The sequence below is a fragment of the Durotheca rogersii genome (genome assembly GCF_024521655.1).
Source record: "Durotheca rogersii strain YMJ 92031201 chromosome Unknown GGS23scaffold_4, whole genome shotgun sequence".
Lineage (NCBI taxonomy): Eukaryota > Fungi > Ascomycota > Sordariomycetes > Xylariales > Xylariaceae > Durotheca > Durotheca rogersii.
In genome coordinates, this window is record NW_026251235.1 from 1,341,488 (window position 1) to 1,353,145 (window position 11,658).

The 11,658-nt window shown below is 56.8% G+C and overlaps 2 protein-coding genes across 2 annotated transcripts; one reads left to right on the plus strand and one right to left on the minus strand.

Moving 5' to 3' along the window:
• Positions 1-52: 52 nt before the first annotated feature.
• Positions 53-7,871, plus strand: GGS23DRAFT_594171 (reducing type I polyketide synthase 10; the record flags this gene model as incomplete). Its single annotated transcript, XM_051518121.1, has 8 exons — positions 53-185; positions 256-646; positions 717-800; positions 884-1,192; positions 1,264-1,679; positions 1,776-5,887; positions 5,968-6,810; positions 6,915-7,871. 8 exons carry the CDS (start codon positions 53-55, stop codon positions 7,869-7,871), a joined length of 7,245 nt encoding a protein of 2,414 aa, XP_051374726.1.
• A 720-nt stretch (positions 7,872-8,591) lies between these two features.
• GGS23DRAFT_364522 (cytochrome P450) lies at positions 8,592-11,005 on the minus strand. The gene is made up of 6 exons (XM_051513282.1): positions 10,384-11,005; positions 10,033-10,281; positions 9,935-9,970; positions 9,710-9,868; positions 9,266-9,639; positions 8,592-9,157 (listed from the first exon to the last, which is right to left on the minus strand). Exons 1-6 carry the CDS (start codon positions 10,747-10,749, stop codon positions 8,692-8,694), a joined length of 1,650 nt encoding a protein of 549 aa, XP_051374727.1. The 5' UTR covers positions 10,750-11,005; the 3' UTR covers positions 8,592-8,691.
• Positions 11,006-11,658: the final 653 nt, after the last annotated feature.

Genomic DNA, 11,658 nt, shown 5'->3' on the forward strand with positions numbered 1-11,658 from the left:
GAGGAAACGACCTGCGAGGCTTCTTCTGTATCTACCACGCAAACCTTTCAAGATGGCGCCGATGATGTTATCCCCTGACGACAGCTCAGGGTCCCCAAGCTCACCTGGGGCCTCTGCTGCTCATACCCCACGATCTACTACACAGACACCACGTCAGGCAGAGCCTATCGCGATTTGCGGAATCGGTAAGCGTCTTCACGTATGGTTAGCCATACTTTAAAGACACCGGGCGACTAACCACTTTGGAACTTCCAGCTTGTCGTCTTCCGGGGGACTCGTCAACTCCCGCAGAGTTCTGGAAACTCCTTTCTCAAGGCCGATCCGCTGCGTGCGCCGTGCCGAATTCAAGGTTCAACGTTGATGGCTTCTACCACCCTAAGGGCATGGACCGACCCGGGAGCATGGTGACAAAGGGGGGATATTTTCTTGGCGACGATATCCGAGAATTCGAGAATAGCTTCTTTGGTATTAACAACCTCGAGGCGACGTATATGGATCCTCAACAACGGAAGCTACTTGAGGTGGTTTTTGAATGCCTCGAGAATGCCGGTGTTCCCCTTGAAAGGGCCTCTGGATCCAACACGGGCTGTTACGTGGGGAATTTTACATTTGACTACATGGTGATGCAGACAAAAGAATCCGAATAGTAAGTCGGAGCACTCCCAACCCCGTAGCCTTTAATCCCCCCCAAGACAGCATATTGATATCCCTGATAGCATGAACCGGTACTCTGCAACTGGCTTAGGAACAACTATCCTCTCAAACCGTATTAGCCACGTTTTCAACCTGCTAGGTCCAAGGTGCGTCATTTTCTTCCTGGACTCCTGTGGTTTGGTCTCGAATCACCCGTATGGCGCGGCTTACACGGTGTTTTATATCACAGCCTCGTTTTGGACACAGCCTGTTCCTCCTCCTTATACTGCCTCCACGTTGCCTGCGCGGCACTAGAAAACTACGAGTGCGACTCTGCCATCGTCGCCGGTGCCAACCTCATCCAATCCGCAGAACAACACATCGCCACAATGAAGGCCGGCGTCCTGTCGCCGACTTCCCAGTGCCACACATTCGATATTTCCGCCGACGGCTACGGCAGGGGAGAAGGGATAGGCGCCTTATACGTTAAAAGGCTCAGCGACGCACTGAGGGACGGAGACCCCATCCGCAGTGTAATAAAGAGCTCCGCGATCAATGCGTAAGCGCCATTCCATCCTGCCCTGACGGTCGCTTCTGCAAGTATCAGCGTGGCTAACTACATGAGTGCAGCAACGGCAAGACGACAGGTATCAGCCTTCCCAGTGCTGACGGCCAGGAAGCTGTGATTCGCAAGGCGATGGCTAAGGGCGGTGTGGATCCCCAGGACATCACATACATTGAGTGCCACGGAACGGGAACCAAGGTCGGTGATGCCATCGAGGTAGACGCCTTGGCTCGAGTTTTCGACCGTACAGCGCAACGTCCCCTCATGATCGGCTCCGTGAAGACCAACGTAGGACACTCCGAGGCGGCCAGCGGGATTGCGGGAGTCGTGAAGGCCACACTTTCCCTTGAGAAAGGACTGATCCCACCGACAGCCGGGCTCAAGAATATTAACCCAAAGTTAAAGGTCGAAGAGCGTAATTTCTCGATTCCTACGACTCTGACACCATGGCCGGAAGATTCCCAGGGGCCACGTCGTGTTGGTAAGTCGCAGCAACCTCACCATCTGTATACTTCTCCTAAACACTACTGAATGTCCCGCTACCTAACATAGCCAACGATTTACTGATTATACTTAGGTATAAATTCCTTCGGCTATGGGGGTGCCAATGCCCACGTTATCTTGGAGGAGGCTCCCACTTCTAAGGCCACTTCGATCCATGACGAGGCACGACAGTTGTTGGTATCCCAGTCATCGGTGGTTCTTCCGTTGTCAGCAGCGACTGTGGCCTCTCTGGAAGCTCGTATCGAGGACTTTTCAAATTTCGACTTCGGTAATATAGACATCTTAGACCTTGCGCACACCTTGGGATCCCGGCGAAGCAATCTTCCCGTGCGGGGGTTCCTTGTTGCGCCCCGCGCCCGGGATATAGCAGAGTCTTTCGCCTCCAGTACCCTCGTCACGAATAACGGGCCTTTCGACGCTGGGGCGGCCGCTTTGCGGGCATTTATATTCACGGGCCAAGGATCGCAGTGGGCAGGAATGTGTCGCGAGCTATTCTCGGAGTTCTCCATCTTCCGCCACGCCATCTCGGAGATGACGGCGGTGCTCAAGTCGATCCCTCACGGACCATCCTGGACGCTGCAAGACGTGATCCTGGATACGGCTGACCCCCAGGCTATTAACGACCCTCGTATCTCCCAGCCTTGCTGTACAGCTATCCAAGTAGCTCTACTGCAACTACTCGCTTCTTGGGGAATCTACCCTAATGTCACTGCTGGTCATTCGTCTGGTGAGATCGCTGCGGCCTTTGCAGCCGGATTTCTGTCTGCGGCAGAGTCCATCGTCATAGCCTATTATCGTGGCTACTGCGTCGCGAAGAACGGACAGGCTGGGGCGATGATGGCCGTCGGCCTCCCTGCATCGGCAGCCGAGGCTGAAATCATGGCTTCAGGGTTGAGTGAGCAAGCACGGGTGGCTTGTGTAAATTCAACCGAAGGCGTCACCATGTCGGGCGATGCGGAAGCCATTGACAAGCTTTTGGAATCGTTACAAAATAAGAAGATCTTTGCCCGCAAGCTGAAAACCGGCGGCCAGGCCTATCACTCTCACCACATGCTTGCGTTCGGCGACGAATACGAGGCTCTGCTGGACCGAGTCTTGCCCACCCTCGATCACTCCATCCGCATGCCTGCGGGCGAGGTAGTGATGGTGTCTTCGGTGACTGGCGACATCAAAGCTTCGGGCTTCACGGCGAGATACTGGCGGCAAAACCTCGAGAGTCAGGTTCTTTTTGCCGATGCGATCAAGCGGATCCACGAACTTGGCCAGTACTTCTTCATCGAGCTAGGTCCGCACTCCTCACTTGAACTCCCTATTAAGCAGACTCTCGCCAGCGTAGGGGTTCCCGGGTCGCAGGTGAAATACGCAGCACCTATCAAGAGAGGAATAAATGCAGTCCAGACGGCGTTAAATGTCCCCGGTGCGCTGTGGCTTAACGGCTACCCTATTGACTGGTCGAGGGTCAATGGGCTTCAGGCAGGCTGGAAATCCTCCAAGGGACCGTGGAGCGTGGTGACTGACTTGCCACGCTACCGGTTCGACTACGATAAGACTCTATGGAGCGAGTCTCGTCAGAGCCTGGAATACAGGCAGCGCAAGCACCTGCGCCATGAACTCCTAGGGTCCCTGGTGCCCGGAGGAAGTGGTAATGACTACATCTTCCGAAATATCATCAAGCCGGACGATGTGTGCTGGATCGGCGACCACCGTCTCGAGGAGACCATCGTGTTTGCTGGTGCTGGCTACTTGTGCATGGCCATGGAGGCTCTGAGGCAGGTCACGGACACCGACATATCAACTGAGCCCTCTTACCGCTTCTCTAACGTCCACATCATGAACGCGCTCGTCTTGAGCACAGATCCATCGGCCCAGGTCGAAATTTTCACCTCGCTACATCGATCAGACATTACTAACGTAAAAACCTCCTCGACCTGGTGGGAGTTTACCATCTCTACGTACCAGGGAACCACTGCTGTTACCCATACGAAAGGGTCCATCTCCATCACGCCAAGCAAGGCGCCATTGGAATCCAAGTACCAGGCCCCAGAGGGCGTGCTCGAAGCTACTGCCAAGCGCACATGGTATAAACAGTTCGTTAGATCGGGCTTGAACTATGGGCCTCGCTTCCAGCCCATCTCCGAGTACCAGACGCCGCGTATGAAATCCTCCCCCTACGCTAGTGCTAAGACACCGCTGCAAACCACGAACGGTGATCCCTTATCCGTGTATCCCATTCATCCCATCACCCTCGACGCCATGATACAACTATGCATCGTGGCGACGGCCAACGGGGTGCCCAAGGACCTTCGTGCCCAGGTCCCTACCAAGTTCTCCTCTATCACCGTGAATTCGGTGGTTGCCGGCTCGGAAAAAGATTGCCGGATAAACGCAATAGCGCACAAGACGGGCTTCGAATCTGCCGAAGGCGCTGCGGAGGTTGTCACCCAGAACGGAGAAGTCGTGGCCCAGTTCGAGGGTCTCAGGCTAGCCGTCTATGCTTCTGGTGCTCAGTCGTGGGATGAGGAGAAGCGGCACCCGATACTCCGGACACTATGGAAGCCAGACGTGTACGGCCTGGGATTGATCTCGCGCGATGCCCTCGAGCAATACGCGCAGCGATTCGCTGACGAGGCCAACTCGCCCGTCAAGGACGATGGCCTGCTTAAGCTCGGCGCGGTATTGGACCTGCTCGTCCACAAGAGCCCGAGGTGTCGAATCCTCGAGCTAGGGAATAGCGCGCATGAGTTTACCCTGGCAGTATTAGATCTGTTTTCTTCCAAGGATGATTTCAGGAAGCTTGTCTCGTATCACACTGCTGCCTTCCAGGAGAACGGCGCTTTGACCGGCGGTCCTGTCGACTTGAAGACAGGGCAGCGTGCCGAGGACCTCACGACCTTAGAGCCGGGTACTTTCGACCTTGTCATGATTCCCGGCCTCTCCTCGTGGACTAAGCAACAGACGGACGCCGTTAAAGAAATTCTAGCAAAGAATGCGGTAGTAGTCGGCCTTGCGCGGGATACCTCATTCGACACCATCCCCGCAAACGGCTTCAACTGCGTATCGTTTCCCGTATCTCAGGGACAGGCGACGGTCTTCGTTGCCCAGCAGCCCGGTAGCCCTCCTGCTCCTCCTAAGAATCATCGATATGTGATTGTGGAGCGCAAGAAGACGCGGCTCGGCTCCGCGTTGGCGGACAGGCTTCGACCATTGCAAGGCTACTGGGTCTCGCGCGTGAACTTGCGAGACCTGGTGTCTGAACACATCCCGAGTGGCAGCACCGTCTTCAATCTCTGCGAGGTCGAGACGCCACTACTGGCCACGACCACGGACGACGAGATGTCGGGAGTAAAAGTGATGACGGACAAGGCCGGAACCCTAATCTGGGTAACGGGCGGAAATATCCTCCACGGAGACAAGCCTGAGTTTGCGCTTGCCGCTGGCATGTCAAGAGCTATCACGTTAGAGCAGCCGGCGCTGAAGTTCTACACGTACGATATCGACCAATCTGAGGAGAATGTGCAGGTGACGGCCGAGCGTCTGGTACAGACCTTGTCTCAGCAAAGCAGGGTCCCGGACCGAGAGTTCGTTCAGCGGAAGGGTGTCGTTCACGTCAGTCGCTTCATACCTGATGACGGGCTCAACACCAAGTTTCGTGGGAAGCAAGGACTCGAAGTCCAAACCATGTTGCTAGAAGAAGCTGAGGATGTGCGCCTCGACATTCAGCGTGCTGGCCAGTTCGATACTCTCTTCTTCCGACAGACGGAACCAGCGCCTCTCAACCCTACCGAGGTGCGATTGAAGGTGGCCTCAGTTGGGTTGAATGCTAAGGACTTCTACGTCTTGGCCGGAAGGGTCGACACTCCGAAGGCGACTTGCCAGCTCGAGTGCGCTGGAACCATTGTGCAGGTAGGATCTGCCGTCACCGAATTTGCGGCTGGAGATCGCGTGGTTGTGATGGCTCCGACGCACTTTCAGACATACCAGACAGTACCGCAGTGGGCGTGCCAAAAGCTCCAAGACGACGAGAGCTTCGACGTCGCCGCCACCCTTCTACTTGTGTACGCGACCGCAATCTATGCCCTGCGTTACCGAGCGAACGTGCAGAAGGGCGAGTCTATCCTAGTCCATTCCGGAGCTGGTGGATTGGGCATCGCGATTATCCAGCTAGCCAAGTTGGCTGGTGCTAAGGTAAGAGATCTCAGCGGTTTGAAGAGCGAGACGGAGAAGGGGGGGGAGGGGTAGGATCATCGCTAATACCATGTGCCTAGGTTTTCGCGACTGTATCCACGGAGGAAAAGAAGAGTTATCTTGTAGACAACCACGGCGTTGATCCTTCCTGCATTTTCAGCTCCCGAGACACATCCTTCCTTGACGGTATCATGAAGGCGACGGGTGGTCGTGGCGTGGACGTTATCGTCAACTCGCTCACCGGTGACCAACTACACGCAACCTGGCGGTGCGCAGCTCCGTTTGGCCGCTTTGTGGAGGTAGGCAAGCTGGATCTCTCGACGGCCGGCAGACTCGACATGGACCAGTTCTTGAAGAATACGACCTTCACGAGCTTCGATCTCAGCGCCCTCTACGCCGAAGGCCTCAAAGACGGTGGCGAAGCTATGCGCACTATCTGGGGCCAGCTGACCTCAGAGGTCATGTCGCTTTACCGCCAGGGCAAGATCAGCGCATTCGAACCACTACGCGTTTTCGACGTGTCCGAAGCCGCGCAGGCATTCCGCCACTTCTCCTCGCGCAGCCGTATAGGCAAGATCGCCATCAATCTAGAGAAGGCCGAGTCTACCATTGCCGTGCAGCCTCTTAAGAACACAACGCGCTTGAGCGGCGACAAGTCCTACGTCATGATCGGCTGTCTGGGCGGCCTCGGACGGACGCTCTCGCGGTGGATGCTACAGCGTGGCGCCCGCAAATTCGCTTTCCTTGGGCGCACCGGAACGGACAAGCTGGCAGCGCGTAATCTGATCCAAGATCTTGAAGCTCACGGGGCCGAGTGCGTCGTTGTCCGGGGCGATGTATGCAATCCCAAGGACGTTGAGGCTGTGGTGGAAGCCGCTGAAGGAGAAATTGGCGGTGTGATCCAGGCTGCCATGGGCCTTAATGTGAGTTTTATCTTCATCACCACGCTCCCCCCCTTTCCCCCCCCCTTTTTTTTTGCACGATCCTGCATTCATTCGAGTCGAACACCATGCTAACCCATATACAGGAGGCCATCTTCTCAATGATGCCTAACAAGCATTGGCACACGGGCATCGACCCCAAGGTTCAAGGCACTTGGAACCTGTACAACGCGCTGCGTGCCTCTGGGCGCGACAAGAATCTTGACTTCTTCATCATGACTTCTTCCGTCTCGGGTAGCGTAGGTACTGCGACCGAGTCTAACTACTGTGCGGCAAATCACTTCCTTGACGCGTTCGCGCGACACCTACGGAGTCGACCGGAGTCTCCCGTCCCCGGCGCTTTCGCGCTGGGTTTGGGCATGATATCCGAGGTGGGCTACCTGCACGACAACCCCGAGATCGAGGCCCTTCTCCTGCGCAAGGGTATCCAAGCTATAGATGCGGACGAGCTCGTACAGATTGTCGACCTCACCTTATCTTCCTGTTCACGACTCGCTCCCGTCACCGCGAGACGGTCGGCGCACCACGGCGAGATGGGTATACATCACGCATACGACGAATTCGCCGCCTCACACGTGCTTACCGGGATGGAGGCTTTCGGCCTCAAGGAGCTGCGCAAGAAGGGATTCGACGGCACGAACTTGGCGTGGGACGACCCGCGGGCGGGGCTGCTCGCCAACGCGCTGGACGGGGACAAGGGGCTGGGGGTTCAGCAGCAGCACGAGGGCAACGACCGCGTGCCCGCCGAGGTGGTGAAGCTGATGCAGGAGTCGCAGCCGCCCAAGTCGCTAGACGACGCGCTGCTCGACCACATCCGGGGCCGCTTCGGCAACCTCATCCTGATGAAGTTCGAGGCGGTCGACACCCGCAAGCCGCTCGCGGACTACGGCATGGACAGCATGATCGCCGCCGAGTTCAAGACGTGGTTCTACCAGAACATGGCCGTCGACATCCCGCTGCTGACGCTGCTCGACAAGACGAGCAATCTCGAAACGCTGCGCGGCCTCGCGCTCGCGAAGCTGCAGAGCACCGACGACGAATGAGAGTACGACTACAAGGGACGCGAAACTGGTTTCGACATCTAGATGGATGCCATAGAATATGTAACGATAGGCAATGTAGTTTTCAATTTCAGCTTATTTCTCTTATCGTGGCACTATCGTAGTAAAGCACGTACTTGTCGGTACTCCTCAACGAGGCTCCCCAGGCTCTGGGGGCCCAGCGTAAGTAACTGCTCAAAGCTAGACCATGGTTCTATAATGCAATCCGTAGAGCAACCAACGTTTCTTACATTTATATGCGGGAACAATGCTCACAAAGCATCGACCCCTGATATGTTTTCCCTCCGTATGTTTACGTCTGGCCCGCGATCCCAACACGACCCCGAGCTTCGTGACAACCGCAAACCCGGACGTGAGAAACTCTAAACACACTACGGATGCCAAAAGCTACTTCAGCTTCCGCCGGCGGAGATGGGACTAGTACAGGGTCTCCCATTCCAACAGCGCGCCACCGATCGCGTCTTTGCAGCGATCAATAGGGTCACATTACCGCGGCACGAAGTCTCTCCTCTACGTGAACCTGTATTCGTCCAGTCTACATTTCGCCTCACGGCAACAGGTAAGGCAACCAACTCGCACAAAAACGAAATATTACAGTTCTAGCATAGCAGCGTTCTCGTGATTCTAGTATATCGCTACCCCAGACCCAGCGGTCGGTACATGTGAGTCTCGAGACACGATAATAAACAGCAACGCAGCCCCGATCCCAGGGGGGCCGACGCGTTACAGCCCGGCGCCACTACCGAACCCGGTTCGAGCGTGCGCGGACCGCGCGATGCCAGCCCGCCGCCAGCAGCGCGCCTTAGTCGGGCAGCTGGGGCTGCTCGTCGCCCCAGACGAGGCCCTTGGGGACCTCGCGCCACTGCATGGCGGGGTCGAGGAGGGCAGCGACCTGGGCCCACTCCTCGCGGACGCGGCGGGCCCTGGCGGGGGTGCGGGGGGCGATGTCGGCGGGGAAGGGCTTGGGCATGGCGAGGATGCCGTCGACGAGGGCGTCCATGTCGGGGACGAGCTCGCGGCCGGTAGCCGGGTCGATCGCGCGGCGGAAGTCGAAGGCCCACAGCAGCCGCGACAGCGCCAGGAAGATGGACCGGTCAGCGATGTGCATGCCCTGGCAGCGCCGCCGCCCCGCCCCGAACCCGAAGTGGTCGCGCTGCGTCGCGTCCGGGTTGTTCGCCGCCGCCATCGACGACTGCTGGTCGTGGATGTACCGCAGCGGGTCGAACGCCCGCGGGTTCGGGTGCCGCTTCGGGTCGTTGTGGATGCCCCTACGATTTGGTCGGCGTCAGCTGGATGGATAGGCCACGATGACGAGCGCAGGGGGTGGGTAGGCTAGAGGGGGAAGCTGAGCAGGGGGGGGGAACTCGTAAACTCACCAGACGTTCATGATGACGGTCGCGCCCTTCGGGATGTGATACCCCTGGTACGTGTCGTCCTGGGTGACGGCGTGCGGCACACCGAGGAAGAGCCCCGGCATCCAGCGCACGCACTCCTTGGCACAGGCGCGGATGTAGAGCAGGTTCGGCACGTCGTTAAGGTCCGGGATTCGGTCGCCGCAGACGCGGTCGAGCTCCTCCTGGCCGGCCTTAGCCACCTCGGGGAAGATGACCATGGCCTGGATGAAGCCCAGGAGGATGCCCGCCGTGGTCTCGGAGCCGGCCTGCAGGATCTGGCCACTTATGTACGCGGCAAGATCGTCGGAGAGCCCTTCCTGCTTCTGCATTTTGACGATGTCCACGGATATGCAGGGCTGGAGGTTTGGGGGTTTCCGCGTTAGTATACGGCCGGGTGGAATTCTAGCAACGGGTGCGGAGGCGTACCTTGGCGGTGCCGTCGCGAAGTCCTCTCTTCACGTCGAAATAGTAATCCTTGAAGAGCTTCAGCTCCCGCCGGTGCATTTCCCTGGCTTCTTTAATGATTGGCAGCAGGAAGTCCGGTAGCCTTCGGAGGACGGGTATGAGGTCCAGCAAGGCGGCAGTCTGAGAAGATGAACACATTCAGTGCCGTGCGTGAGGGGGAAGGGAGGCTCGCGCTGTTCAACTCACCGGAGACACGATTAGCTCAGAGGTCCGATCGAACGACTAAGAGAGGATTAATTAGAGTACGCCCAAAAAAGAAAACCCTCTTTAGCTGGGAGGCGTACATCAAACGCCTGCTTAATCCTCGGATCGTCCATCGTCACCGTACGGAAGCCAAATGTCATCTGCGTGGTTAAGGAGGCCGAATAGCGACGCAGGTGGTTGATGAAGTCGTTGGGACTCTCCAACAAGCCCATAAGCATGGCCTTGTTTTCGAGATCTTGGTACGGGACATAACTGCGCGCGGCAATGACGTTCAAGATCAGGTGCAGAAGCTTGCGGACCCCTTTCCAAGTCCCGTTGGGCGAGTTTTCCTACGGATCGTTAATCGAGACTTTCCGTACCGGTATCCCGCTCCCGCCAAGAAAAGGAGAGGGGGACGTGGAGTGAAAGGTTAAGAGTTACGGATTGTGTACCATGAACAAGACTCTAAGTCCTCCGCTCAGGACATCTTGAGCAAGGTAGGCTTCCGGCCGCGAAGAGTAGATGGCCCCGCGCTTGTCCACCAGATCCTTAATCACCACGTCGGAGCTAAGCACGATCATGACTTGACTCCCCAGCATGAGCGAGTAAATCGGCCCGTATTCTTCCGCCCATTTTGTGAACTGTATGTGCCGCTTCTCGCTTGGTATCTGATGGATGTTACCAATGAGAGGCAGAGTGGGCGGCCCGGGAGGGTAGTTCTTGGGTCTTTGACCGATACGGCTCAGTTTCCAGAGCACTATGACCACGAAGACGCTGAGGCCCAGGGTCAGGGAGTTAATCCCTCCAAAAAGAACCATGACTCTTTAGTGACGGTGCGCGCTGCAGCCTCGACGGATACGCACGTTAACAAATTAGGAATCCCATCGGCGTCAGTCTGTGGCCTACATGTTGTGGTACACAAATCTAACGGGTTCAGTTAAATATCTACGAAACAGTAAGGGCAGTCCCTGTTTAAAGGCGCCGAGAGAACGAGAACAGGGTATCTCATCCGTATCCAGAAAGGGACATCCATCAGTTATGCGGTCGGTTCAACGACATAGTCGAAATGATAAACCAACAACGCCAGGGCTCACATATCAACATAGCCAGACGCTGTCGGTTTCTCGGCCTTCTTCAGCACAGAATCATACGGCTCTACATACCTGTGTGAACTGACGCCACGTGGGATTCCTCGGCAACAGACGACGTCGGCATTGCAATTCCCACTAGCGGTGAATCTCGGGGAAAGCTATTATAGCGTCGCGCGGCACAGCGAGGGCAGGGATATTTCCCCCCTTGTCTCCCACGGCCTAACCAGTAGGATCGTCTTCTACGCATAGTATGGAATTCCCGGAATACCGAGAGTGTGCTCCACTATCAGCCTGCGCATACCCGACGACAAATTAACGGACGCGCGATGCCTAATTAAGGGGCCAGCTCTTGTCGGTGGTTCGAAGTAAGCATAACCATACTGAGGCTGAGTGCAAGTAGCCACGCCGATCTCTATGTTGCCGCGTATCTCGTAAACCTGCCCGTACACGTAGTTCTGTAGTGAATCACGGGGAGTTGCCAAGCGACACGACGCTGGAAGGATTGCAATGCAATGCTGCAGCGTCAGACTATGGCCTGGCGTGAGGAGGCACATGCTCGCGGCCAGATTACGCCCGAACCCAGGTCGAACAAGACGGCCACGGCCTGTTGCCGTGTTGAGAACTTTCTGTGCACGC

Bases quoted from the DNA above. Each gene is read 5' to 3' on its own strand.
- GGS23DRAFT_364522 (XM_051513282.1), bottom strand. From the start codon at position 10,749: ATGGTTCTTTTTGGAGGGATTAACTCCCTGACCCTGGGCCTCAGCGTC. The intron at 9,971-10,032 runs GTACGCCTCCCA...ATCCTCTCTTAG, and splicing joins GGATTAAGCAGGCGTTTGAT to TCGTTCGATCGGACCTCTGA. The intron at 9,158-9,265 runs GTGAGTTTACGA...ACCAAATCGTAG, and splicing joins ACCGTCATCATGAACGTCTG to GGGCATCCACAACGACCCGA.